This window comes from Sturnus vulgaris, chromosome Z (genome assembly GCF_052056855.1).
Source record: "Sturnus vulgaris isolate bStuVul1 chromosome Z, bStuVul1.hap1, whole genome shotgun sequence".
NCBI lineage: Eukaryota > Metazoa > Chordata > Aves > Passeriformes > Sturnidae > Sturnus > Sturnus vulgaris.
Genome location: NC_142283.1, coordinates 19,062,437 through 19,089,845, shown reverse-complemented (window position 1 = coordinate 19,089,845; position 27,409 = coordinate 19,062,437). Strand labels below are relative to the sequence as shown.

The window sequence follows — 27,409 nt, the reverse complement described above, 5'->3', positions numbered from 1 at the left end:
TTATCATCATCCATAGGAAAAATAAAACCCCTCAAGGTGGTGCAGTGGGATCAGCCCCTCAGCTGATGTAGACTGGCATTGGCTTCAGCCCTGCTATGTTGATTGCCACTAGCAGAGTTTCAGTTTTGCTGCATGGATTTTTTCAGAGACACATGAAAAATAGCTGTGTCCCTTTATTTTTTGACCCATAGGCAGGAGCAAGAGCAGTAATCATACAGGAAGCTAATGGAAGATCAGGGCACAGAAATTAAATGGCAGAGACATTTAAAATGGCAGCTTTCTCAGCTAAAATCACAGCCAGACTTAAGGTCTGTAGTGCTGTGTGCGAGGATGAGCATCAGGATATAATGAAATCTTCCCTACCTCTCCATTCAGTGTCATTGCTTGTCACCAGAGGAAAATTTTGCTGCTTTTACAGGAGTGGTCGTGGTGACTGCTGCTCTACGAGCTGCTGTACCACCAAGTAACTGTCTGCTGGGAGACCTGAATGAGGTGATAGCAAAGGTCTAACTGCGAATACAGAGTTCCTCTTCATTGCTGCTAAAACCTTCCTAAAATTAAAATAATGAAAATGTTTTAAAATGGAAGTAGAGGCACTGGCTGGTAGTGTTTCTGTTTCTCTTTGGAGACAGATGAAGAAAACTGCATTTTTGTTTCATACATCATTCAGTGTTCTGGTTGCTTAGTGAAGTGCTGACCAACATTTTATTTCGCCTGCCAGTTTGATTTGCTCACTTGCAAAATTGTGTATCTCTCTGCCACCTACCCAGTGCTCTCCCTCACCTCACCCTGCTTGTCCTGAGCCTCCCCACGTCAGGGGCTCCAAGTCTGATGTGAATATAATTCCTTGGTCTGATTCGGCTTCCCAGTCTGACACACCAGACCAAAATAAGTGCTTCTATTTTCCCTCAGAGTACTGAGTAGAACCTGATTCATTTCCTGAATTATGTGGATTTCATCTAATTCTGTGCAAGGTATACATCCAGGTTAAAAGACCAGGCTTTCCCTGTATTTACTCAAAATGCTGTGAGGCTTTTTAGATGTCCATATAGAGTATGAGGATTTCATATCAGTGTTCATTAAAATCTGCTGTGTAGAAACCTTTGAAAATGAAATCTGGGTTAATCCTGTGTCTGCAGTATCTGGGTTGATCCCACAAGCATAACAGCTTGAATTCACACAAAGACATTCATGCCAGTATTCAATGGGTTTGCTTCATTTGTGTGCAATGTCAGAGTAATTTTCTTTTTAAAATGCACTGTGTAAAATAGCATGTTTGGTTACCTAATAAAGGTTTTGGAAGCTACAGGGTTTCTGTTAATTTCAGAAAATTTTATTCACATTGGAAAAATATCTAATAGAAATAATTTATTGCAACTGTTTATGCTGATTACCTATGGTTTTCAAGTTGCTGATGCCAATTAGACCCCTGACAAAATTACTTTACTACCAGTTCATTCGTTTTTCCCTTGTTACATATCTGGCTGAAAATAAGGCAGCAGCAGGTGCTGTCCCACTGCTTTAGGCAGAGCAACCCAGCAAACACTAGACCTAGTAAAAGTCAGCACTGAATGTGAACAAGGCTTTGGCAACACATTTTACAAAGACTCCTGAGAATGAGGCCAGTGCTGAGGACACCAGAACAAAAGTATAGCTCAGCTATTAATATTCTATGTGAGATTCAGAGTTAATCAAGAGAAACCCTTCAAAAATCTGAAAACCTGGAGTAGGAGAGAGTCTAGAGTAGTATGAGCTCTAAAATCTGAATTCTCTTTTGCTGTCAGTGAAACCATATTGTCTCTTCTGTGAATCACTGCAAAGGACACCAGTGGGCACAAAATGAGTACCTTGGGGCCACTGGGGCTCTCTGTTGGAGGCAGGAGGTGTGTTTATCTACATTGCAATCAAATGCCCTCATTGGAAAGGCCCTAGGCTTATACCTGTTGGAACAGGTATAAAGATGCTTTGAAGCCCCATTTTTTGAGATTGAACATGCTCTTTTGCACTGATAAGAGGCAATTTACAACAGGTGTCCTAACGTTACACCTACTCCAGTCCTTAATATGAAAATAATACTTCTTCTTCCATACAACACACGGTCAATTTTGTTGTCTAACAGCAGATAGAGTTGTGATTTTGTTGTTGTTTTTTAACAACAGATAGTGCTTAAACTTCATGCCTCTGCACTTTCTTGGCCATATGCCTACAAATGAGGCTTCCTTGTCCGTAGAAACTGGAGGTGTTACCAGCTTTTATCGTTTAAAATCAGAGAAGTGGTAAAAATTCACCTTATACCAAACATATGTTGTGCAGTATCCATCAAAATTATTTGGTTTCTGGAGAAAAACTGGAATTTATTTTGATTTATTAATTCAACTGAAGAATACAACCTGCAAGCAACAACTTCTTTAAAGAACTTGTTCAGCTAGGCAGCAGTTGGGCAGGCCTGTTTTAACAGAGATGTTTACAAATAAACAGAGATTTATTTCAAATAAACTCCAGGGTAGCAGTATTTCTTCTGAAATCTCACTGCCTCTGTAGTTAATTGAATAGAATTTATTTAATTGTTTACTGTAGTTCTGTTTGGTGCCCAATGGTAATAAAATAAACAAAACAAAACCTCCTAATTGAATGAAAAATTACTTCTGTGCTGTTACTTTAACTATTACAATTACAGTAAATCCATTTTCCACAGTTATATTAGTTCTGGAGTATAAATATTAAGAACGTATTTCTTTTAACGTCTGCTTCTTAAAGACTGCAGTTCATGAGCACAATCTATAACATAATTACATCTTTACTCTCAAGAAAAGGAAAGTGTTTCTACGTTGTTATAGAGATTTTGTTAGGGTATGGTTTTAGCTGAAACTATCTCATCTATAAATAAGTTTTAATTTTATAGTTCCAGTTATATCGCTGTCCTCAATTTAATTCTTAAAAAGAATTGCTGTCAGAAAAGATAAATAGGTATGTGTGTCTCTCTCTCAATATATTTACCACATTGTGGGAAAAAAAGAGAGAACTTTTGCAAATGAAGGAACCTTGTTATTTCTTTACAGTGAATCCCTTTATGATTTTCAGGTAAATTAATCCTTAAACCAAATGGCACCTCAGCCAAGCACACAAAAAATGTTTGATGGTATCTTACAGTCTCCATTCCCTACACGGTCAGTACAATATTCTCCAAAATGTGGTTCAGAAATAAGGATATCATGCAAAGCAGTGTTAAATGCCTTGCACAAGCCCAGGAAGATGACATCTGTTGTTCTTCCCTCATCCACAAATGATTTATGGCTCCATCATAGAAGGCCACCAAATCTGTCAGGCATGATTTGCCCTTAATGAAGCCGTGTTAGCTGTCACTAATCATCTCCTTGTTTTTCATGTGGCTTAGCATAGTTTCCAGGAGGATCCTGTTCCATGATCTTGCCAAGCACTGAGGTACATGGGACTGATTGGCCTATCGATGCACGTCTTCCTTTTTTTCCATTTTAAAAGTTAGGGATATGTTCCCACTTTTCCAGTCACTGGAATTTCTCAAATAAACTGAATAACAGCTTAACCCCCTCTTCTACCAGTTTTCTCATCAGGTCCCATGGACTTGTGCACCTTCAGGTTCCTTAGATGGTCTTGAACTTGATGTTCTACTACAGAGAGTGGTTCTACATTCTCCCTGTCCCTGTCTTTGTCTTCTGCATCTCAGGCAGGGTGTTTAGAGCACTTGCTGCTGAAGGCTGAGGCAAAAAAGTCATTAAGTACTTCAGCCTTCTCCATGTCCCAGCTAACCTGGTCTCCTTTTTCTTTCTGGAGAGACTGAACATTTTCCCTAGTCTTCCTTTTATCCCCCATGAGGAACAGGGCTTGTGAACATAAATTCATTTTAACTGTCTATAGAAAGCCCCATCAGCAGTTCTGGGACATGGAGAGGTTAAGAACTAATTAGAGAGAAATTTCCATTTTGAGAGCACAGCAGATCCGTCTTTGTCCCATTCTGTGTATTAGCACCTTTGGGCTGATGCTCACCATCCTGAAAAGTTTGTCTCCCACCAGGATTTAAACTGAGAATTGAGAGGCTCTCTTCCAGATCATAAAACAAAGAAGCTATCCCCAGTTAAAACCTTTTAGTAAAAATAAAATAAAATAGAATAAAAAATTAGAATTGTTTATCCAGGCCAGCTACACAATTTGTTTACCACAGAGAGATGAGAGCTTTAGTCCTCTAGCTCATGTTCCTTATCTGCTTTCATGCCATTGAAATACAGCTGTAATTATTGTGGTGTAATCCCTCTACAAGCTGTGCTTTTATTCAGGGAAAATATTATGTGTGAGTTGTGAGTTGAATTGGGGCAGAGATATCCTGGGATGATCATGTAAATAAATATACCATACAGGCAGGACTTCTTGAAACTCATCAAAATTAGCAGTGAGGTTTCAAGCTGTAACAAAGCTCTCTGCAACCCCAGCCCCTCCTGATGGCCTGAAACATGTTCAAAACCGAATTCACATCACTTGAATCCATCTTTTCAAAATAACGAATGTAAGAATTTTAAGACTAGAAAAGAAAGAAATCTCTGAAATACAGCTTTTCTTATTGCCTCTTTTGACTGATATGTCTATATGGGAAGGAGTGATAAACTGAAGCCAAGGAGAGACTGAATATGGAGAGGAAATTATTCTTTTGGGATATAATACTGAAAAACAACTGTGGCTCTGTAGTAATGATAACTTACAAAGCTTATTTTTTTTGAGGGGAGAGGTTTGACAATTTTTGAAATCTCAGTTAAATATTCTGAAAATATTTATCTTTTTATTAATTTTTACGTCTCTCACAGCTACACTTTACTTCCTTTGTAAACATGGAGTGAAACTGTGGTCACTCTTTTCATGTGTGTACCTTTAAGAAGGGGTCTTATTCAGTCTTCAGTCCAACTGCATGAACACCAGAAAATTCAGCTAGCTTGCAACTATTTTTTATTCCAGCTCCAAAATTCCCTAGGAATTAAACATGTTCTCATGGAGTTAAAAAGTAATTTATGTGCCATCAGGACCAGGTTTATCCCATGCTTCATCCCAACACATCTGGATTCTTGACCAAGACAGAATCCTATGCCCTGTCCCAGGAGACTTGCTCCCAGGCTGGGCCATGTGGGACCTCATTGTAGCATCCCCTTTTGCAAGCTTTGTCTCTGATGGTGTCAGCCTGCCAGGATTGTCCAGTATCCTCATCCCTCTCCTCACCTCTGCAGCAGCCACTGGCACTTTTTTATAGTTTTTTCTTATTATAGTGCTTAATCTTGCCACAAGTGAAATATTAAACGATTGAACAGAGCATTCATTATCATCCTGCAGTGAAAGAGTCTGAAATTTTAAATAGACTTCCTAAAGAGAGACACAGAAAAATAAACTTTAACTCTCCAACATAAAACACAACTCTCCAGAAGAGGTATCTTCCTGTTACCTTAAGCAGAACTTTGTGATAGACTGGAGGTTTAGAAAACATATGTAGAAAGAAGCTGTGCTTGACTGTCATCTTATTGTTCATTGTGTTTCATCTCAATGTCATCTCAAGTCTTTAATGAATGTTAGAAACACTTACCTTTTATTGAGCCATACCTATGATTCCTGTCAGTGAAGCTAATCTGACCAGACCAGTGCTCTGTAGCTGATGAATGATCTGAACGGCAGAGATACAAACTTTGTGTCTGCTCTTGTAGAGTCTTGATGTCTTTTGCTGTGGTAGGTTTCCTTGAAGCTAAAAGACCTTGGGTTTTAGTTTGTCTTCTTCATCTTTGACTGGAAACAACTGTCTACTTGATTTAAAATGTTAAATGAATGGGACCTGAACAATTTAAAAGTAATGTACTCAGAATGTTTACACTGGTGATTTTGCTAATGAATGGAAAGCTTTCTCCGAGGACATAAACCAATTGTTGGTTTTTTTCTCCAAACATCATTCCTAATTGGGCCTCTGTCTGTACAGCTGCAATTTCTGTTCCTGTGAAGTTTTCAAACAGACCAAGCATGAGACCTTCATGAAGAAGCCATCTATAGCTATCACCATACCCATCTCCCAGGTCGTTTGCCACGGACTTCTTGCATCTGCAGCTCCGGTTACATGTGGCTCACACTGAAGACATACCTTGTCATGGGGGCACTCGGTTGGCATGCAGCCCTTCCCAAAGTGAATGCAAATCATGCCAGCTATCTCAGTCTTCCTTCATCTGTTTCTGCAGTCATTTGGCATTGTGTTACATGTTCCTGTCTGCTCTGTTGCTGTGCTGAATGTGTGCTTTGAGAAAAAGCAGTGGCTATGTAAATACTCAGAAGAACTGAAGGGCAATCAAATGGACCTGCTAAAGTAAGCAAACGGGGGGGGGAAGATAATCTCAGCAGAATCTTTTGGCTCCCATGATTTCAGGGAGGCTTATAATAGTGTCCATGGTATATTTTGATTTCCTTATTTACTTGCTTCTTTTATTATTTATTTTCTCATCTCCTCACATGTACCCCACTTATACCCACAACCTGGTGGCTCACTGGTGCTGTAGCATAATTCTGTTACTCCAGGAGCTGTAGGGAAACAGCAGACATGTTTTTAGGGGACAGGCAGAGCACCTGTCCCTTTGATGAACCGAATGCCTTGAAGATCCTGGCCTCAGTGGTCCACTGCAATGAGGATTTTATGAAAAGGAAAAGCTCAGGCAAATTATTGATACCTGTGTGGCTGAGAAGAAACTTAGGAAGAGGTTATGCCATCAGTCTCCAGTGCCTAGTCACAAAAGGTTGTCAATTACAGGACAGATTTAGACCTGTGGACAGATCTAAAAATCATGAGAAAAGGATAGTTAATGTGTTTTAATGTTCTGTGTGATGAATACATATTAACTAACTGTTGGACAACCTTTGCAACTTTTGGACTAAATGTAACCTCCTTAAAAACAATTTAAGACATCACTTCCTTAAGATATTTCTAAGAAATGTTTCATTCATTTCCTGAACAATGAAAAGCAACAACAAACTGGCAGCTCTACAGGATAATGTTTAATCTTCCTTATAAATGTATTGTTTGCTCTTGAGCTGGCTAAGCTTCACCAGCCAGGATACTTTTTTGTTGAATCACACATATGAAAGCTATGACTATGTGATTCAAGTAAAGACTACAAGCAAGCTGCAAAATTTTCAGCTTAGCTTAATTCCCTAATCTGGGCAATGCTTGATATCCATCTATCATGCAAACGTGCTCCTTGGGCTAAAACAAGTGTTTTAGATAGTTGGAAAGGCAACAAAAAGTTTTGCTACTATATGAAACCAGATCACAGTAGCAAGATGGAAATGTAAGCTGCTTCTCCATTCCAGGGACAGTCATACCATACAAGGCCACATTTTGCAGCAGAGCCGAATAGAATCTCTTGTGTTTGCTGAGGACCACACCTCTCCTTTGTTCTGCAAGCAGATTCTCTCACACTGAAAACTCTAGGAAAATTCTGCTTCAGAGGCAGATTGTTTCATTTGCCTAATGGAAAATTAAATACTACAGCATTATTCAGGAATACATTCCAGGAGTCTGCTTATTTCCAGATGGACTTACCTGTCATACAGCTTGTGTCTATGGCCCCTCTCTGCATTTGCATATTTATGCACAAGTGGTTAAGGGCATCTAACATTAACATACTCACACTACAGCCATGCAAATAATCTTTTGTTTCTTTTTTTTTTTTTTTTTTTTTTTTGAAAGGCAAGGGAAAGCCTGCTGGCAAAGGAATAAGTCTTTCTAGAATCTCAGTACCTCATGTCCCAGTGACCTCTTTGCTAAAGCTGGCAACAGTGCTGTGCATCAGCAGGCCAGACCCAGACATGCTGTGTAGCATGTACTAGCTGGGTTAGAGCCAGGTGGATGGCTCGGGAAGCAGCACAAGAATATGACAGCAGGAAATGCAGTGTTTGGAGAGGAAAAAGGGTAGGAAGGACAAAGGAGGAATCCCAGAGCATTTTTGACAGTGGTTATTCTTGCACGTGTGTCCCTTACAAATTCAGTTTTATCAGCCCAGGCAGATATTTGGGAGCATGCACAAACAGAACAGGCATCACTGCTCTGGGAGGCTTTCCCTCTTGATCCACTGGGTGACAGGGGGGGCTCCAGGTAGCTGCCAAACAGCAGAATCAGACTCATTTCTGCCTCCAGAGCTCCAGATCTGCCTAAAAACCTCACCCTTTTTGTACCAAGGTAACTTTTTGAAATGCAGAGAGCAAATCTGAAATGCAGCCAGTTACACTAGCATCCCAATGGGAGTGTTTGGGGGTAACATCTGACTCATAGGTGGGACAGGCAAAAAATGTGCATTGCACTCTTTTAGTAGGCATGGGCTGGTTATATGTAGATTTGAGATACCAACCTTTTGTGTTTATGTTTTCCCATGGCACAAATACTGAATGAGTAGAGAGAGAAAATAATTTCATATTAATAAATAACTTCAACTCTAAAATGTTAATGTCTCATGGTCTTCATGCCTCAAAATGCAAAGACTTTTGACAAAACTTCAATTTGGCAAAGATTTCAGTAAAAGTGACTTTGATTTTAGTGGAAGTAGGGATCATTAGTGGCTGTTTTCCAGGGCACAGAAGACCATGTTACCTGGAATAGTCCACATCCAGAAGTGTTTCACAAGAGCAGGTACATTTTACTGGAGGAGGCTGTCTTGGGCCAACTTTTGACCTTTGTTTCTTCTCAGGATTATCGTCTTCCTTGAACTCAGGAGACAGATGAGTGCTCCACTTCAGCAAGCAATGCTTTCAAGGAGTGATAGTACTGATTGCCACCTAAACATTTGCAAGTACAAAAAACACACAAAGCTTGTTTAAGGGACTACCTCAAAAGGTAGCAGCACAGCGAAGACTGTAGCTTTCTCTTGTCATAAAAGTCATGACAAGTCTGGCAGATGTGTCTGGGCCTCAGCTTGAGAAACTGACACTGTCACACTGTATGTGGGACTGAAATGTATTATTCGTATGAACAAAGTTTATGGAAGTTGTTTCACAATCAGCAAGACTGATTGTTAGAACTAATCAACTTTCACAAAGCAGGGAGTGCAGAGGTGGCATGGAATAGGCGTAATGATTTATGAAAAGTATGTTAAAAGGTTTCCTTGCTGTAATAAAATATCCTCTGATACTAAAACTTTAGATGCAACAAACTACTAAACTAAGCAAAATGCAGCACTAACAGTAAAGGTTTTCTTTGCATATACAGCATTAATTCTACAGTGTGCATTTGAGAAACTATGCATTATTTCCTTGCTAGCACTAAGTGTAAACAACTTAAATCCCTCAGGCTTCACTGTTCTGAAGCATGCAGCTGGAATAAATAGCACGTAAGATTGCAGTGCACCACTTTTATGGCCATCACTGTGTCAGCTGCATTCAGACATTTGGCACAACTTCTTTCTGTCCTGTCCAACAGATTTTCACTTATTTATGTCTTTACTATGGTCAGTTCACATAACTGTGACCTGGTTTTTTTCAGTTTTTGCATGGTGCAGAATTCAGTTGGTTCTCCTATGCTTGCATGAACTAAGCAAAGTGAAGCTGCAAGTTATTTCTACAATCTCAATTCTCTACAGACAAACCAAATCCCCTGAGAACAGTGGCAACCTAGAGGATCTCTAGCCCAGTGCCCTTTCCATTTCAGTAACAGAAAGCCTTTTTAATGAGATGATCTAGTTTCTGCTGAAGGTTTAGCCCTGAAGAAACCATTGCAGTAAATGAAGGAATACTTATACCAGACAGTACGTAGCATAGCTGTTTCTCTGTAAGTGGAGGGGTTCCTTCTGAAAGTACAGCATATTCACTGTATTCACAATATTCACTTATTCCAGTATGGCAATAAGCAATACAAATACCTTAATTTTAAAGCAGTGTATGTGGCTACTCTCAGAACTCTTTATCATTTGGACAATATCTAATCATACAGCAGAACTATGGTGCATAAAGGAGCTTTAAAATACAGAGGAGAGTTAAAACTCATAGCAGACAATGAAGGAGAAGCAATGCTAAAATACTAGCTTGAGGCTGTTAAGCAAATGCACAGTATTATTGAAGAGGGGTAACTCATACAGGTATGTATTTTTGGGTTCCATACTGACGAAAACCTTCTTTTAGCACATTTGAGAAATGCCTCCTATTCTTCCTGGGATAAGATTTCATAAGATTTTCTTAAGAAGCATAACCCAAATTTCATAGGTATGGAGGACAGATGGCAGCAAACTCTCTTTTGTTTCCAATCTGCATGTAGCTCTGGTTTGCATCTGTCTGGGTTGCTTTGATGTGGGCTGCCTCACTAGACTGTCTCGTATCCAGGAGCTGTGCCTGAGCACCCAGCACAGCTCTACCAACACCTCACTACCCACTCTTGGTTTCATCATATGTACCAAGGCCTTCCCTACATTTTTGTGGTGAAAATGCCTCCTTGGGAAATGTGTGCTCAAAGCAGGTGAGAGATTCTTCCACCCCTGCCCACTGTTTCACTCCTATACCAGTTATCTGGCCGGGGAGAAAATGCTTCCTGCACAGCAAGATGTGTGACCAACATCCCCTGGTGTGTGCCTGCCTGTTAGCCTCTTGTATCTGCAGTGTGTATTTATGCATAAATACACACAGCCTCAGCAGCTTGGCAAATAGACTCTCTGCAGTTTAAGAAATGCATTTATAAATGTTTCCATTCTCAGTTTTCTTGTCTGAATTCCTCAGTATAGTATTTAACAAATTCCTTAATTTTCATATTGAAAGGGAGAGCCAGAAACATCAAAGCTTCCAGTTTTCCTGTTTCAGATAAAATATGCTGACATTTCACCCAAGAGGGGGGATTTTTAGTAGATCATAGCATTCTTGTGTCTAAATATGTCTTTTTAAAAGCCCATTGATGCTTTCCTGTTTCAAATTCATGCTATTAATAGGTTTTAAAAAAAAAGGCTTTAGGGAGAAAGAAACCATGTGATTTTGTAGCTTCAGTGTTTCATATAAACAAAGACCAAAACAAAGAATGTACAAAATACCTTACCTTTAGTGTACAACAGTTGTATTGAAGAGACTGGCTTCTTCCTGTTAGCATCAGCATGGAGACTCTGTAAAAGCATATTGAGAAAATTCTCGATTTTATCTGTTCTCCTGGAGTAGGAGAGGAGTGACTGTTAACTTAATGTCTTCAGTGCCAGTGCTGTCCAAGCAGCATTTTGTCAAAGGCTATATTTATTTCTTTTTGCTGGAGCCACATCTAAACCAGCTTTAGAGCAGAGAAGGCTGTTTTCATCTTTAGAGTTTGGTTTTAAAAGCTTAGGGGTTTTCTTCCAAATGAGTGCCATTCAGGATTTCAGATTCAAGATCACAGCTGAGTAAGATACATGCAGCAACATAGTTCGTCATGCAGCTGGTCCACATTTGAAAAAAAAAGGCAGCAGTTTGCTAAAGAGCAGTCAACCTTCACTAGGCTTTGTGCTGGATCTAGTCCAGCAGGTACCCACTGAGCTGTGCTATTGAGACTTTAAAGGCCAAAGCACAGGCTATTAAATGTTTAGCCCCTCAAGACCTGTAAATCCATCTTTGTCTCACTTTGTTTCTTCGTACTTGTGGTGACTTGAGAGTCCTCTGCTGAGGACACATTTCTATAGTATGGTGAATCTCAATGAGGTGATGTAAATTCTTGCTGGTAATCAGCTCAGCTGAACACAAAAATTTCACTACCAGCACATAAAATATGGCAGGAAGCACTAATAGATGGTGGTGCCAGGACAAGGAGTAGCAAACTGTGGAAACTATGGCTGGAGATAGCCACTTGTACTGTTTTGGCAACTAACAACTTGGAAGCCATGAGCAAAGCTGAGTTCAGCCAGGTAAAGTATGTCACCAGCATCAGCAGGTCCAACTATTGAGCGTGACTGCATGGGACAAGAGCATGAGACCTTTTCTGTTATGCAGAAGTCCTAATTCACATAGAAATCACTTTAAATCCACCTAGACATCCTCTTATGTACAGCACAGCTAAAGCCAGTGAGTAGTTTATAAAATGTAATTTGCATGTGCGTTTTGTGTTTCTTTATGTCTGCTGCCTTACTAAAATCTAATTGCCTGACATCAAATGGGCATGGAGCGACAAAAATAGTTAGTGCATAGTTACTATGTCTATATATATACACACACTCAAAAACTAGCAAGAAAGCCTTGTCTGTCATGTCAAAAATGTTTCTATTTTGGGCAAGGTTTGAAGCTTGCTGTTGGTGGTGTTTTCCCTTTATACATAGTTTGCACAAGTCAGGTTCTATTCCAGCAACAAGCATACCATTGAAAAGACATATACAGCATGTTTGAGCTGCTTCTGAAATCCAGTTTCCTTGAACTGGTGATTTTCTGATTAACTCCTCTTTGCAGAAGAGGAGCTGGTTCCTTGAACTAGCATTGCCAATCACTTTGCAAATTCAAAACCAAGGCTCTCCTTTACTGATCAATGCAAGAGAAAGTTTGGTTGGTCTCCTGGCTGGTGTTTTCCACCAGCTCAATTTCCTTCTTGCCGAGGGGCAAAGTCCCATTTAGCTTTGGGCTCCTGGTCTTTCTTATCCTATCTGCTGCATTCCTCTGCTGGATTTGGGCCAGACAAGGAACATCGGTCTGTATGCTGTGTAAAGCATGGCTTTCGACCACTCCACCTCCACTGGTGAGCTCCCCTGGATAAGCTGCAGCTGCATTAAACAGGAACCGGGTGAGGTTGTAGCCACATTTTCGGTGTAGGAAGCACAACAAAACTCCCAGGAATAATTCTATTGCGTGAAAGATATTGATGCTTTTTGCAACAGTGTTGCTGTGTCCTGGCAACCTTTCCACGATTTCTGGAAGACTTCTGTTCATTTGTTCTGATTTGGGTATGCCCGAGAGATTGTGTGTGTGCTCATGTTTATGTATACATGTGTCTGTCTGTCTGCCTGTAAATATATGGAAACACATCTGATGTATAAATAAAAAACAACATTTCTGATTGATTTAATAGGAGACTAACTTTATACTCCATGAAAAATGTTACATTTAGAGCACATTGATCTTTTGTTTTTGAAGCTTTAAAAAGTTTATTACTTTAGACCTTCCAGTGCATGCCTTCTTATTCACAAGAAATCCACACTTTGGTTCAAAAATTTCAGTTCCTGCAGGACTTGCTAATTTGCTAATTTTATTAGAAACTAAAAATATCTTAATATTAAGGCATCGATGATAAATGAATGCATACTGTAAAACTGACAATCCTCAATGTGAAAGGCCTGACATCTGAGTAAACAGCTGATGGTTTGGCTGTTATCAACTGTCTGACGCAGTAAGCAGAAATTCAGCGAGGACAAACTAATATTCAGAAGCAAAGACAGCTTCTTCTCAAACTTCAGATAGTTTTTTTCAGTCTGTACCTAAGATATGGGATTTTTTTATATTACAGTCAAAAGCTCTTCGGGAAAAATGGCTGCTACAGGGAATTCCTGCTGGCTCTGCAGAAGAGGAAGAAGCCAGAAGAAAGCAGTCAGAAGAGGATGAGCTGAAGGTGAAAAAGCTGGAAGAAAACATATACAGGTAGGGACAGCTTCCTTTAGCTTTGCCTAAGAACAGTCACTCCCATGAAGGCTGAAGACTTTTCTTGGCCAGGTCCCCACCAGGCAAAGCTGTAAACGGCAGTCACACATACAGCCAAATATGCCCAACACTTGTCTCCTAGATGTCCATGTTGTTCAAGATAGCGTCATTGTATTATCTTTGTGTTTACTTTTATAGATTTCTTTCATGAGGTAGCTGAAAAGGGGGCCAAGTCCCCCTTCAGATGCATGTGTATGACATGATCAACACAGAGATTCTCCATTCCTTTACACCTCCTACAGCCAAAATGAGTTCAAAGAGGGAGATCATCCTTTTGTATTCATTTCACTGGTGCAAATAACTGTGTGAAATGCAACTGCAGATGCCACCAGCAGATCAAATACCTACTGCTTTTAGAAGCACGGTTTGGGTATAAGAGTGGTTTCCTTTTATCCATTTCCCATTGCAGTCTGAGTTGACATTTGTCTGCTTTTTTCTGTTTTACCTTGTTTTGTTAAAAACTAAGGGCTCTACATTTCATAAGGAAAGTACTTTTAATCCTCACAGGGCAAATTCCAGAGCTGCTTCTACCATTTACGTTACGTAAATTTAGAGTTTTTTCAGCTGGCAAAAGCTGGTAAAACTTTCTAACACAATTTTTACAAATGCATCAGCTGAGGCTACAACGGAGAAAAGGGAATAGGACCAGTAGTCCAAGGGTTGAGGTATTAACTTAGTATCTGATGAACTCATTTTGCCTTATGGCAGGTTTCTTGTGAAATTTCTTGGAGAAGTCAATGAGAATGTTTCTTTGGGGATATAGACAAGCAAACCTACCCTAAGCCTGGACAGTGCTAAATGACTACTATGTGGAAGATACAGATCCACATGAATGTAAGAATTACCTCAGGTCTTTGTCCTGTGATTCATGTTAATTGAAACTGATCTGAGAATGTGTATCATTCTTTTATGTTTGTGGTAACATAAGGAAAAAAAACCTTTTTAGATTTCATATGATATCTGATATTTTATTTCATAAATTAATACTGTATATGGAAAGAATTCATGGACTGTGCTTCAGAAGTATGTACTGTAATACATTTCATTTAGTGCTGAATGCTGCAAGATGCTAAGAGCCCTGACCCCATCCAGCAAAACACATCAGAGAGTGGCTAATTGCAGCTATATGAGTACCACCACTGAAGGCAGTGAAAACTTTTTGTTTACTTAGTTCAAAGTGTAGGATGAAGGACTGTGTAAAACTTTTGCTCCTATGCTTTGCTTTTTTGCTTCCTTAACTACAGCCATGAATCAAATATTTGAATATTTGAAAGTAACAGATCTCTCTTCCTCTGTGACTGCTTATCTGTCAAATGACAGGTTAGCTGCTTTCTCCTGAGTTGAGGTGACATTTGTGTGAAAGCCTCACTAACAAGCTTAACTTCCCTGTTGTCTTTCCAAGGCAATTCCAAAGACAGTAAAGAAGTATTTTAATTTAAATAGCGAAAATAATAAATTTGAACTGTAGAGATTAGACAGCAAAAGTTGAGGACATTAGTCTAATTACAATTTGAATCCATGACAACATGGCAGATCCAGAGGCCATCAAAATAGGCTAAGAAGGTAAAGGGCTGTAGAAGGGGAAAGAAGAAGAGAGATGTCAAGCACATTATCCTGAGGAGTGAAGTAGAATGCACTCGTCCTGAAAATACTTTTTTTGCTGTCTGTGCACTACATTTTCCCTCCACATTCATAGGAGAGAATCAAGGGAGAGGATTACAGGGGGATTGTTCATCTGCTAATGCTTGCAGGGGATCAATGGTCCTTTGGAAGTCCACTGGGCACTATGCAGGAGAACCCTGTGAAAACGCCCAAACCCTCTCAACAAGGGTGACACAGGACAGACTAAGCTGGTTCACGAGGAGGATAGCAAATTACTTCAAGACCAGCCCTAAGGCTGATTCCACAGGACTGTAAAACCACTCTGCCATGGATCTTGCATATTCATTAGTGTCACACTGCATCATATGTGCAAGCACAGAGCAGCTGCACTATCAATATGTCTGTGAAAAAGTCTTGGGATACATATACTGGAGAATATATATAAAAATACATGAATATATTATTAAAATATATACCATTTGCATTTTCTCTCAGATCAAAGTGAAGCTTATTTGTAAGGAGCAATGTCCAGCACCTGCTGGCAGTCAGTACCCATGAGCCTGCTTCAAGGGGGGAATGGGAAGTCATCCCTTTCCTCTTGCAGCAGAGCATCCCATCATCATGACAGAGAGTGCTACTTCTTCTACACACCCCTCATGTAGGTGGGCTTATGTAGCTGGTGGGCTCACGAGGATCTGTGCTGTCCAGAAAAGACCAACACCTTTAGGAGAAACAGTAAGGCTAGCACTAGGTTTGTGGATGGTCTTTAAGGCCTTTCACATCACACAAATTCTTTGATTGGGTATTGCTCACTCTAATTCAATTTTAGGTGACTTTCTCACTAAAATCATACATTTTGCAAGATGTAAACATGCTTCTAATGTTTATTCTTAAGCTAGTGTAACCAGTTCTCCTTTGTGTGGGAAGTGTTTAATTTCAACTGAGGCAATAAAAATGTGTAAGAGTGAAGACTGCTTCTTATTTATTAGACTTCTGCTTTATTTTATCATGATACAGGAAGTTATATACTTCAGTTTGTAGCTTGCAAGGATATGTGCATATGACTCAACTTAGACATGAGTAAGTGTAATGATTTAATGAGCTTCCTTGTCTGCAAAAGCATTTTAAAGAAGAATGCCTATATTACTCAGCATTTTTATGCACTTCATGTCAAGCAATGGAAAAAAATCAGCATCAAAAGAAAGAGGAATAAAATAGAACAAATAATGCAATGCAAATTATTTAATGCTACTATAATGCTTTTAGTTAACATCAGAAGGGCATAGAAGTACATGATGTACATATAAGTTAAGAAACAGGGAGTGCAAGATGAGGACAAGATGCAGGGATATGAATGGTGTAACTGTGGATTACAGGCAGAACAGTGATTTGACAATTGGGATTAGTTTAATATGCTTAGAACTCTTGTAACCAAGAATGCAAAGTGAAAATCAAGGAGTCAAAAGAGCTGAGTAATTTTGGTCCTCGATTTCCAGCACTCCTGCTTGCCTGACTTCAATCTTCAAAAAATATGAGATGCCCCATGTAAAAATCCTTTGTCTCTTGCATTTCTTTTTAAAAAGTGGTTGGTCCAATGGACTTAACAAGACTGAACCTGTTGTTCAACATTCATTGAGTCTTTAGTGGATTGGATCTCTGTCAGTAGTGGAATAAGGTTGTTAAATGTTTGAAACCTGGTTGGAAGACTGGAGGCACCATTGTATCAATGTCAGAGTGTAGCTTGACGTGACATCTCTTGACACAAACTGTTCGTAGACATAAACTTTACAGTTATTTATGGTTTTTTATGTTATTATAAAGATCCTGCATCAGTGGTAGACAAAAGCAGACATTTCTGAGTTTGTTTCCCGTTGTTTCAAAGTACAGAAATGATCTCCTGTTTTTTACAGTTACCTTAGATTTGGAGTAAATTATAGCAAAGGAGTGAAAAATTAATGAAAAGCATTTCCTTTCCCTTAAAGTTATTCTCCAAATCACAGATCTGAAACATGTTATTTGGGATAGCATTGGTAGAGATTCCCAGTCAACTTCCACAGACATATTTGTGGTAATGTATTGTAGATAAAACAAATGCTGCAATGTGTTACATACCTCCTATGCTTTGGTTTTTTTACTGCTTGATGGTCTGGGTGTTTTGCAGCAGTAAATGAAAGTTGGCATCTGGATATTATACAGGTAGTATTCATAGAACAGAGCAGTCCACCCAAAGCTTGCTATTTCTTCACAGCATTTCAAATGCTCCCAAAGTTACTTTGTTATATTAGATTAAATTATAGTTCATGGCCAGTAGCCTCTGTTTACTACAAAAGATGAAGGGTTATTGTTGCTGTGAAGCTTTTGGATAGCATGGAAACAAGAAATACTCTATATCTCCCTACTTGATGATGAAGAGCACTTGCATGAAGTACCAGGACCGGACTTGTTGTGGCTCCTGGAGTAAAGAAAACCAGTGAAATAAATGTTCAGCTAAGTGACATATCCCTCCAGTAATCAACAGTGCATTTGTTAACCTTGGATGAGGAGGTGCCCAACACCTCCACAGAGTGACAAATTATTATTTCAGCCACTTTGGATATGTGGACCAGACAGACAGCTTAAACCAGTAGATTCTGGATCCCCAAAATATACACACAAGAGCCACTTGCCCACTTGTGTCACTTTGGTGCTGTGACAGCTCTTTCAGGTGAAGCAGTGCAGGACAGAGGCCAAGGAGTAAGCTGATCCCTTGTTCTTTGCTCAGGACTACTCAGCTGTCAGCATATCCAAGGTCCTAATGTTTGCAAAAGCCCCTTGGGGTTGTGAAATGCTTCACCTTTCTGCATGCTGGTGATAAGCCACTGCTGCATCACCTCTGGGAGAAAACCTTTCCATGGTGGTCCAGCATGGAAGGAGAGCTCCAGTGTTAACAATGGGAGGGTCTGCACTTTGGCAGAGGGCATGAGCTCTTTCCTGGGCTAAGCACATCCTTGCTGGTTGTTGCTATCTTGCTGATGTGGGCAGGTAATAAATGCATGCAAACATCCCTCCCTCCCAGCAACTCCCATCCCACAGTGCTGAACTGAAAGATGCCTAGTGAAAGGAAGTGCAGGAGAAGCACAGCTTCCAAGAAAAACACTTAACCTGAGAGACCAGAATAGATGCAGACTGTAAGCTTACATGATGCAAAATGGATGCTGAATATAAGCTGAATATAAGCTTACCACTTCTCCCAAGCAAAAGGAGCCTTGGTTGTGCACTCTGTTGTTCAACTGTGCTTGGTCTCTGTCTGCTTACGAGTATGACACGTAAGTCCAAATTTAAGTGGAAGCAGATGCAAAATATGGTAGAATTTCTTAAAATTTGGCAGAAACATTGTCTTCTCTCATTACTGCAATTGAATCTTACAGGTAAATGCTTAGATTTGAGTTTCGTCAGAGAGGCTGGGCTAGGCCATGAGAAGATAACCTTCCCCAAGCTGATTTGATGTGCAGAAAATAAACTCTTCTTAATACATCTTATTAATAGACACAAGTGCCTCACAGGTCTGTGGTTCTAGGTAGGGTCTACGCTAAAATCTCTTCTCATTGAAGAGTTCTGCAAGTACAGACTCATGGTTCAGCTGAGGTTGTTGCAGCTGCTGCACCTTCAGCATTTTCTCTTCTTCAGGCATCCACTGTTTCATTTTCTTCTGATGCCAATGTTTGTTTCCCACATTTTCTTTCCATGATAAAAACCTGATATGTTTCAGACTTGGAACTCTGAATATAATTTAGTCTACCTTGCACTGTCACTTACAGCGTTTGCATGACAGAGAGAGAGAGAGGGAACTTACGACAGATGCAACTGCATCATTCAAGAGAAGGATCATCTGATGTCAAAACCAGCAGCTCAGACCTCCCCCGTAGCAGACAATGTAAGCTGGGACAATAACCTCTCCTTAGCCAGGTTTCAGCCATTTCCCTTCAGTCTTAACCTCCAGAGGGATGTGAGCAGTTTCGGAAGTTAAACTAGTGCAGAGAACAGTGTGTTTTATTTTGCAGCTTCACATTGATGGCAGATGGAGAAAATTATCAGGAAATTGCATTGTTTATTCAGCATTTTTGGCTTTTACCTAGAATGCCAGATGAAGCTGGAGGCAAGCCTTCAGTGTAGCTCCATATGCTTCCCAGCTGACCAGTTCTGTTGGGTGAGCTCTGTAAGAGTGAACTCGCAAGAATGTCACCTCATGGCCATGCAGTGTCTTCAAATTCTGCTCACCTGGTGAGGGATTATCAAGCTCTGTGCACGAGAGTAGCTATTCGTCCCCAAGCCTTCTCTCTAGTTCTCCACTAAGATTGATCAGCTCCAGTTCTCATATGCTGCAGGCCTGCAGATTCCAATTTCAGCAATCCCTCCGACAAAAGAGCACAACTTTCACCTCCCATTGCACTCTTGATGGGGTTTATTTTCATATGTGCTACATTTCTCAGAAAAACAGAGATTAAAACAAAATCAGACAAAAAGCCTAAAAACCAGGAAAGTACAGGTTTTCAAAGGAACCTGCTCTGCATTGTGATTAGAGAACTTCTCAGAACTTGCCTGATGAAGAAAAGCAATGAGCTAGGAGTTGCTGGGTGGCAATGGATTTGAAGATTTTTCATATGGTATAATATATTCAGATGCAACACTTAAAAAAAAGAAACAACAAGCTGACACTAAAAATAATAACACAGCTTACTACTGCAGCTCTGATACTCAACTCATACTTAAAATAGCAGAATGACATGCCAGTGCCTTAACAGTTGCTTAAATGCTGGTGTCCTGGGTTTAATAGTAGCAATCTCTGGATCTTCCACAACTCCTAGGCATTGCTAATGATTTCTATGCATCTTACAGAATGTAGAAAATTATGGACTCTTCATTGGAGCACAGACTCCTGCCACATCACCCATGTTTGCTCTCCTTAAATACGTGTACCATATATGGACATTGATAAAGACACTCATTTGACTAATTTGAGAGCCAGCTATAGAAGAAATCCCCAAACTCTGCCTGTACATAGCAAAGGATTTTTCATTTCTAAGTGCTTCTGACACTTCATCCATGTTGGTGTGCTACAGATTTAGAGACAAGTTCCTTGAGAATGGAAGCAGGTGGTCAAGCTGTCCTGACTTCAGCTAGGGTAGAGTTAATTTCTTCTTGTGGTGTTTCATCTTCAACTGGGCTTAAAACCACCACACAAGGATGCATCTTTTAGGTGAGATAACACTGGTAAAGTGCCATCACTTTCTATATGGTTTAACACTAGCTCACATGCTTCACCCTCTTGTGAAAGGGGCAATACTTCTAGGTCAGGTTCAGCAAGAAAATGCAATTTCAATAACTGCAGCCTTTCAATAAAATGGACATTTTGTGCAAGACAGGGTTTCTGTTGCCATACTAGATGAGACGTAGTGAAATATTATCAGATTAAAAACTCCTGAGCCTCCTTGGCTTTAACACTTCAAAGCTCAAAAGGTGCGTGTCTCTTAATGTGATGGTGTTAGCCAGATGGGGAAATCTCTTCCTTATGCATGTATTGTCTTATGTATTGAATCTCCACAGATGCAAAGCATCTAAGATCCTCACACCTCTTTTAAGCCTAGTAGAACTGACAGGGGTTTCCTGAAGCAGTAAACTATATTATGGCATGAAGAGTGGGAAACTTTTGAACTTCACTATGTCCCAATTAAATATTAATCATGGTCCAAATGAGATTGTTTCCTGAAGTAAAACAAAACTGACTAGAGTCCATTCCTTTCCTTGTTATGCTTACTTTTGTTGAGATTGGCTGGTTGGTTTGCTTTGCTTGTATGCCAGCCCCAACACAGGGTAGTACAGGTGAAACAGCTCCTTACATACAGTTGGTTCGTATAGCAGTTGGTAGATAGAAAAAAATAAAATTGTGGAAATTCTGTAACAGCAAGTCAAGTTTGTGTGTAGGTAACCTACATGTGCACAATCTTGTAAGACATGACAAACCAGGAGTGCATTTAGAAAGAGAAGTCACAGAGTTAGGCAACAGCATGAATTTGTTTTATTGCTTTGCAGAATCATTAGTCTCACTTCAAATTAAGTCAGAGGACTTCTCTCTTCCCTGCCAAACCACTCTTTATGTACTGGACTTAAAGAGGCCAGAACATGCAGTGTACACATGCATGTGTATGTGTAGATAAAATTCTGAGGTCAGGACATGCAGTGTACATGCACACATGCTCACACACATGTGACCATAGAGCCAGGGAAGACACAGCTGCAGTTCTGGTCTTCAATATTCCCTTCTCCCATAGGGACAGGTTCATCCTGTTGAATTCCAAGAGCTTAAATAAGTCACCTACATTGAATCATCATCTTATTTGGCCTGCCATGCAGTCAGTAAGAGAACAGCATCACCTCTGTAGCCTGTGTAAGTCTCTCTCTCTTTGGGCACCTCAGTTAAGTGCCTCAAGGGCAATGTGTGGAACTTAAGCCTTGATGTTTCATCCTGCACAGGTACCCTCTACTGGGCCTCTGAGCACTACCGTGATGCAAATATTCACCAGTAACTATTACTGATGTGTCTGGTGCATCATCTGTTTATCGGCTCCGCCCTGTCACTCTGGTTGATCTCCAGCACGGACGCATCCGCAGAGCTGGGCTAGCGCTGAGTAGGTGGAGGTGGGGCAAGGTGCAGTGTCTGGAGCCACCCAGTGGGCACTGGCAGTGTGAACCTCGATTTTAAAAAATCCGCAGTCTGAAGAGCATGTCACGTTCCCTGGAGGGTATTTTAACTCCTGCAGTATGTGAATAATAAGGCAGAAACTGAAGCAAACCTCAGTGATGGTCCACTGAAGGCGAAGAAAGACTGGATGTGCAGTAAGGAATCCTGATTGATAAAAAAAGGGACACGTGTAATGAATTTCACTGAGGATTTGCAGTTAAAGAAAAAAGTCCCAAGGAGGCATGTTCAGGAGCAGACAGTAAGCCACTTGCACATGTATCATGGTCTCCCTTTAAAATACAAACAAGCTGAGAAGCTTGTTCAGAGAGGCTTAGTGCATTCGGAAAAAACGTGTAGATATCCAAGAATACCACACATGACTGATGTGGCCAAGGTAACAACGAGGGACATTCAGAGCACTTGGACCAGCATGTTACAAAGATAAAACTTGCTCATTGCCACATACAAATACACGTTTGTAGGCCAAAATGGCATATGGCTCTGTAGTGTAAGGTACTGAGGAATCTGGCCCCAGCAGCAGATTGCTAGAAGAACTCAAAGTGGAGAACTGACATTGTATGACAAGTGCACAGGGGCAGCAAAACCAATGGGGAGAGATTGGGACTAATAAGTGGAGGCAGCAAGAGACTTTATATAACAAATACACATGAATTTAAACCATTTCAAAGTAAGACTTGCATGGTGTCTGCTGTGACCTGTTGTGGCCACAGGTGAAAAAGGACTTAACAAAGATATCAGGAGTACTTCCAAGCAACACAGGAGGGGAAGAGAGGGAGGAAGGAACAAAACCAAAAACATTTTGCAAAACCAACAACATGAAAAGTTAGTTCAAGGTCAGATAAAGCAGAGCTTTATGAGGGATTTCAGTAGTAGTCAATACCCAGAGCTGCAGTTAGGACTCCTGAGCAAAGCATATTGTGTGTTACAAAGTTTGGTCAGCAAGCAACTGGAGTATTGGATTATGGCTTTAGAACATCATCGATATCTTAAAAAGAATATTTGGAGTGAAAGGTCAATGCCAGTTTACCAGGCATTGGAGTCAGAAAAAAACATGTTTGGTTTTAGAAGTCCTTCAGCCAATGAAGACTACCTGGTATGCAAGGAGTCATAGCTATGAGACAGTGGAAGGGAGGTATGCACTGAAATTGGTACACCTGGGTACTACTCATGTGAAATTCTGTGGACAAGAGTCTGATATGCTCTAGGTGCCAGTAACATGGGTCTTCTGGGGCTTGAATGGGGATCTGTTCTCCCTTCTCTGTAGCTGTCAGTCTACCTCAGGACAAACTCACCTAAATACACTACCAGAGTCCTAAGAAGGCAAGTAAATTCAAAAACAAAGTACCTGCCAAGGAAAAGACTATCTGAAACAGATGAAACTGATTCTGAATAACTGGATCACTAGTGCAACTTCAAAAAGCTGTAAAAACAGCTTTTTTTACTTTGTCAATGGTTTGGAAGATCTGACAGAGCAATACCAAGTTCATGCTGTCCCATTCCCAGGAAAATGCATTTAGTCCTCCATGTGGAAGTTTGTTTAATTATGCCAACTCTATACTGGAACGTTTTTACTAATGCAGCTACACAAGCAAAGCTTCTCTTCGTGGATTGATGTTTTTACCAGCAAAAAATATGGACATTTAAATAGAGTGAGTTCTATAGGCAGACATTATTGTAGCCATGTATTTACCTCTCTACTAGAATACATACTGAAATAAAATGCTTTTAATAATAACTTACCCTCTAGGCAAAACCCACACATCAATGGGAAAGTTTGCAGCCAATGCTAGTGGAGAGAGTCACAAGGACCAAGTCTTTACATTCTGCATTCGTCTAGATAATGTAGGTGATGCAGAGTGTGTCTCTGGGAATTGCCTCAAGGAAAGAAATCAGCCATGAGAGAATGAAGTGCAGAATCTCCTCTTAAACTCTTACTTCTACCAAAGACTTCTTGCATTATTGAAGGAAGGTACTTCAGCAATTTTTCAACATCTTGAGTTCCAGTGTTCATTTGTGCAATTATCTTTCTCACACATTTAATGTGATGTGAGCTGAGCTCTTTGATACAGGAATTGCTTCTCATTGCATGAAGAGAAATTCATTGGTGCCCCTTAGAATACCAAGTGAATTTTTGCTCTTCAGAATTCTTCACATTTTTCTCTTATTTTGCCATGGCAGCTGAGATATGGTGCTTCTGAACACACGGCTTGAGACACCTCAGGCTAATGGTGTGACACATCTACATAAATTAAATAGCTTTCATTGATAATTCCTAAAGGAGTTTTATTTTTTAATTCAGCTGTCAAAATCCAGTCCCCAAACAATTGGTGAATCTCTTTAACGTGATGGTGGTTTTCTTATCTTTGCCCATTAACCACTGGGCTTGTTCTATTTCTTCTTTTTCTCCTGCTGTCACTCTCTGTATGCAGTGAGTCAGGAATTTAGGATTCCTACTGAATCTCCAGGAGGATTGCATCATCCCACCTAGTGCTGTGCACAGTATATATACTCTTTGCTGCAAAGACTTTATATGCATGTCACCAAGGCAAGCAATCACTTGAAAAGGAAGTGGGGACCAGAAGCATGGGCTAGAGCCTAGGTTTTCCAAGACTGAGTGATCTGTCACGTAGATAAGTCTATAATCAATTGATGGACTCAAATTGTAACATAGATCTTAAACACCAAAAGAAACTGTTGTCTGTAAACAGGTGCCAAAGAAAGAAAGCAATTCCGGCTCAGACCCTGACATCTTGGAATGTAGCTCAGGGCAAATGTCCTAAATGGTGGAGTTATTGCTGGGTTATTTAAAGAACTTTTTGTTTGCAGGAAACCCATTTGGGAAACATGAACTTGCCTACAGAACCTTTACTGCATGAACTGTGAATAGACAGATATTCCCAGCCAGCATGGGTTACTGGTAATATGTAAGCATATGTAAGGGAGCGTGTAACACTCATGTCAAATAAGAGACGAGAGAAAATAACTTATAATTAAATCTTGGAGCCTTATATTAGTCTTATATTAGAAGTTTTCAATTCAGTTTTAATCTTATGTATTTTTAAAAACATACTTAGAAAACTGTAAGTACTGTTTCCTGCTATGAGTTCATTTCTGCTCTTTATATGTAAAGGGTATTCATTAATCAGGACAGTGAATTTCACACAAGTGATCCTCCCAAGAATCCACATTGCAATCAGGACGTGGGTGGGCAGTCTGGCTAGCAGTAAGATGTTTTTCTGTAGGTCCATTAGATAAAGGACTAGTCTTAATAACCCAGATGAGCTTTCAGTTGAAGACGAAGCTCTTAGTTCCAAAACAATAGAAGGACAATATGAAATACTACTAAATTACAGCAGAAGGCTAATGGTTTTCTGACTTCTCTGATGACTTCTGAGCTTTGTGACCTCGTACACCTTGAATAAGCCCAGAAAGATAGAAGGTTCCTAAATTAGATATGCGTTCCAGGCATTAGCTGCTGCAGAGCAACAATGTGTCACCAGTAGAGCAGGGCAGGTAAGTTCCATCTTGCTTGTAGCATCCAGGTGGGGAGACCAGAGCAGTCTGTTCACCCTTCAAACATCCCTTCAGACGGGTTGCACGAGCCATAAGCGACAAGAGATCACTTCTGATACAGGGGAGTGGTTCATATTTGTTAAAATGGCAGTCCAGTTTTCATGCCGTAGGATTGCCAGCTGAGAAAATAAATGAAATACGAAATAACATAATTCTGACTTTAGGAAATGTTGCAGTGAAGATCCCACAGGATTTACGTGCATACCCTGTTTTTGCCCCAAAATATGCAAGGGAAGCTTCTCATGCCTTTGAGCCTTTACCTCATTGGTATCACCTTCTGGGGAGAGCTGTGGAGAACTGCAGGGTGTTACCATGCCAAGAACATGATGATCCTCAGCTCTGTTTTCTTCTTGAGAAATAGCTGTACTTTCACTTAGGAACAATCTAAATTTTCCTGCCTGCCAAAGGCTGGAAGTAACCACCACATCAGATGTGACTTGTTATGTCACACATATGGTCATTGAAAGCCCAGTTTTAAGGCTGTGGGCAATGTTCTGTAGTCTTCCAGGCAGGCAGCAGCCATCAACTCTCCTTTTATCATCTTTTAGACAAGTAATTTCAGGAGCAACCACCCCACATTCAAAACCCCCATGTCATTCTCTGCTCTTTGCCACTTAAAAACAGCTTTACAAATGTGAATCATTAATCATATAGAAGCTATGTCACAGAAAAATTATCCTATTTTCCTAGCTCTGTTAGCGCTATCACGGAGATTTTCTCATGGATGTGTAGCATCAAAGGTCAGGTAAAGAGTCCAGCTTGGTCTGGACAGCAGTCGCTGAAAACAGTATAAATTCCCTGGAAGAATGAATTGAAAATAGGTCCTAATAATTGAAGTCTACTTCTCACAAACGAGTTTCAAAAACTTGTTTTCTTCTTAGCAGCTACTTTTTCCTAAATGTTTGTAATTCATTGTTTCTACCTAGAAACCTTCAATTATCAGGGATGGGTATAGTCAAAATGATTCTGCCAAAGGCAATGCAGAACTTCAGGCATAGCAGAGAGATGCTGTGTTACACTGGTTCCTTAAAAGCTTTTATTTCAAATTTACAGTGTATGAACAGAAAATATGACCAAATCAGACCAATGTCCACCATGCAATCTCTCCATTTATGTCTCTCTATAGAATGAAAATGTAATAGCTAACAAACACTTAGATACCGGCAAACAATTAGCAGAACACATGAGACCTCATCCTGATGCCCTGGCTTACAGTGTGGCTGTAAGGCTACTGTGGATCCCAGGACCATACAGATTCCTTGCCCACAGTATAAGTTGTTTCACATTACTTTTTGCAAGGCCACTATTGCACTGCATTTTGTAGGCACTTGTTCCACTCTTCAGGAATTTCAAAGGAGAAAGCAGAATGGAACATCCAGTTACTCCATCTTGAGTGCAAAGGGAGGCCAGGAGAATGCACTGTGGTTCTTGGGAAGTGAGCACTCCTGCTTATATGGGGTGTGTGACAAATGAAGACATTTAATGAGCACGATGACTCTTACAGGTGGCTCCTTGATGGAGCTGTGCTTTGTCAGGCCCTCCACCAAACACCACCAGGTGCCACCTTGGGCACCAGGTCGGCTTTATGTGGCACTGGAGTGCTGTTGGGTTTGCACAGTTAAATCACAATTTGAGTGCTTCAGTGGAGCTGTTCTTGACTTGCCTCTACAGCTTTTCTTTTGGAAGACTACCAGGACAACAACAGCTGTGAAGCATAGTGACTCAAGCAAAGTAGAGTGTCTGATATTCCTTCCTTATTTCCAGTGCTTATTTTGTCATATGAAATGTCTGTATGGCAAAGCTGCAAAATTACCTATCCTAAAAATGTCTCTTTTCTTG

At 40.2% G+C, this 27,409-nt stretch overlaps 1 protein-coding gene across 5 annotated transcripts in view; it reads left to right on the top strand.

Moving 5' to 3' along the window:
* Positions 1 to 27,409, top strand: part of PALM2AKAP2 (PALM2 and AKAP2 fusion) — a 264,493-nt gene that overhangs the window by 50,453 nt on the left and 186,631 nt on the right. For all 5 annotated transcript variants that reach the window (XM_088156661.1, XM_014889226.2, XM_088156664.1 and 2 more), the window contains exon 3: positions 13,466 to 13,596. In XM_088156661.1, the coding sequence (XP_088012787.1) occupies positions 13,466 to 13,596 (131 nt within the window). The remainder of the gene's footprint in view (positions 1 to 13,465; positions 13,597 to 27,409) is intronic.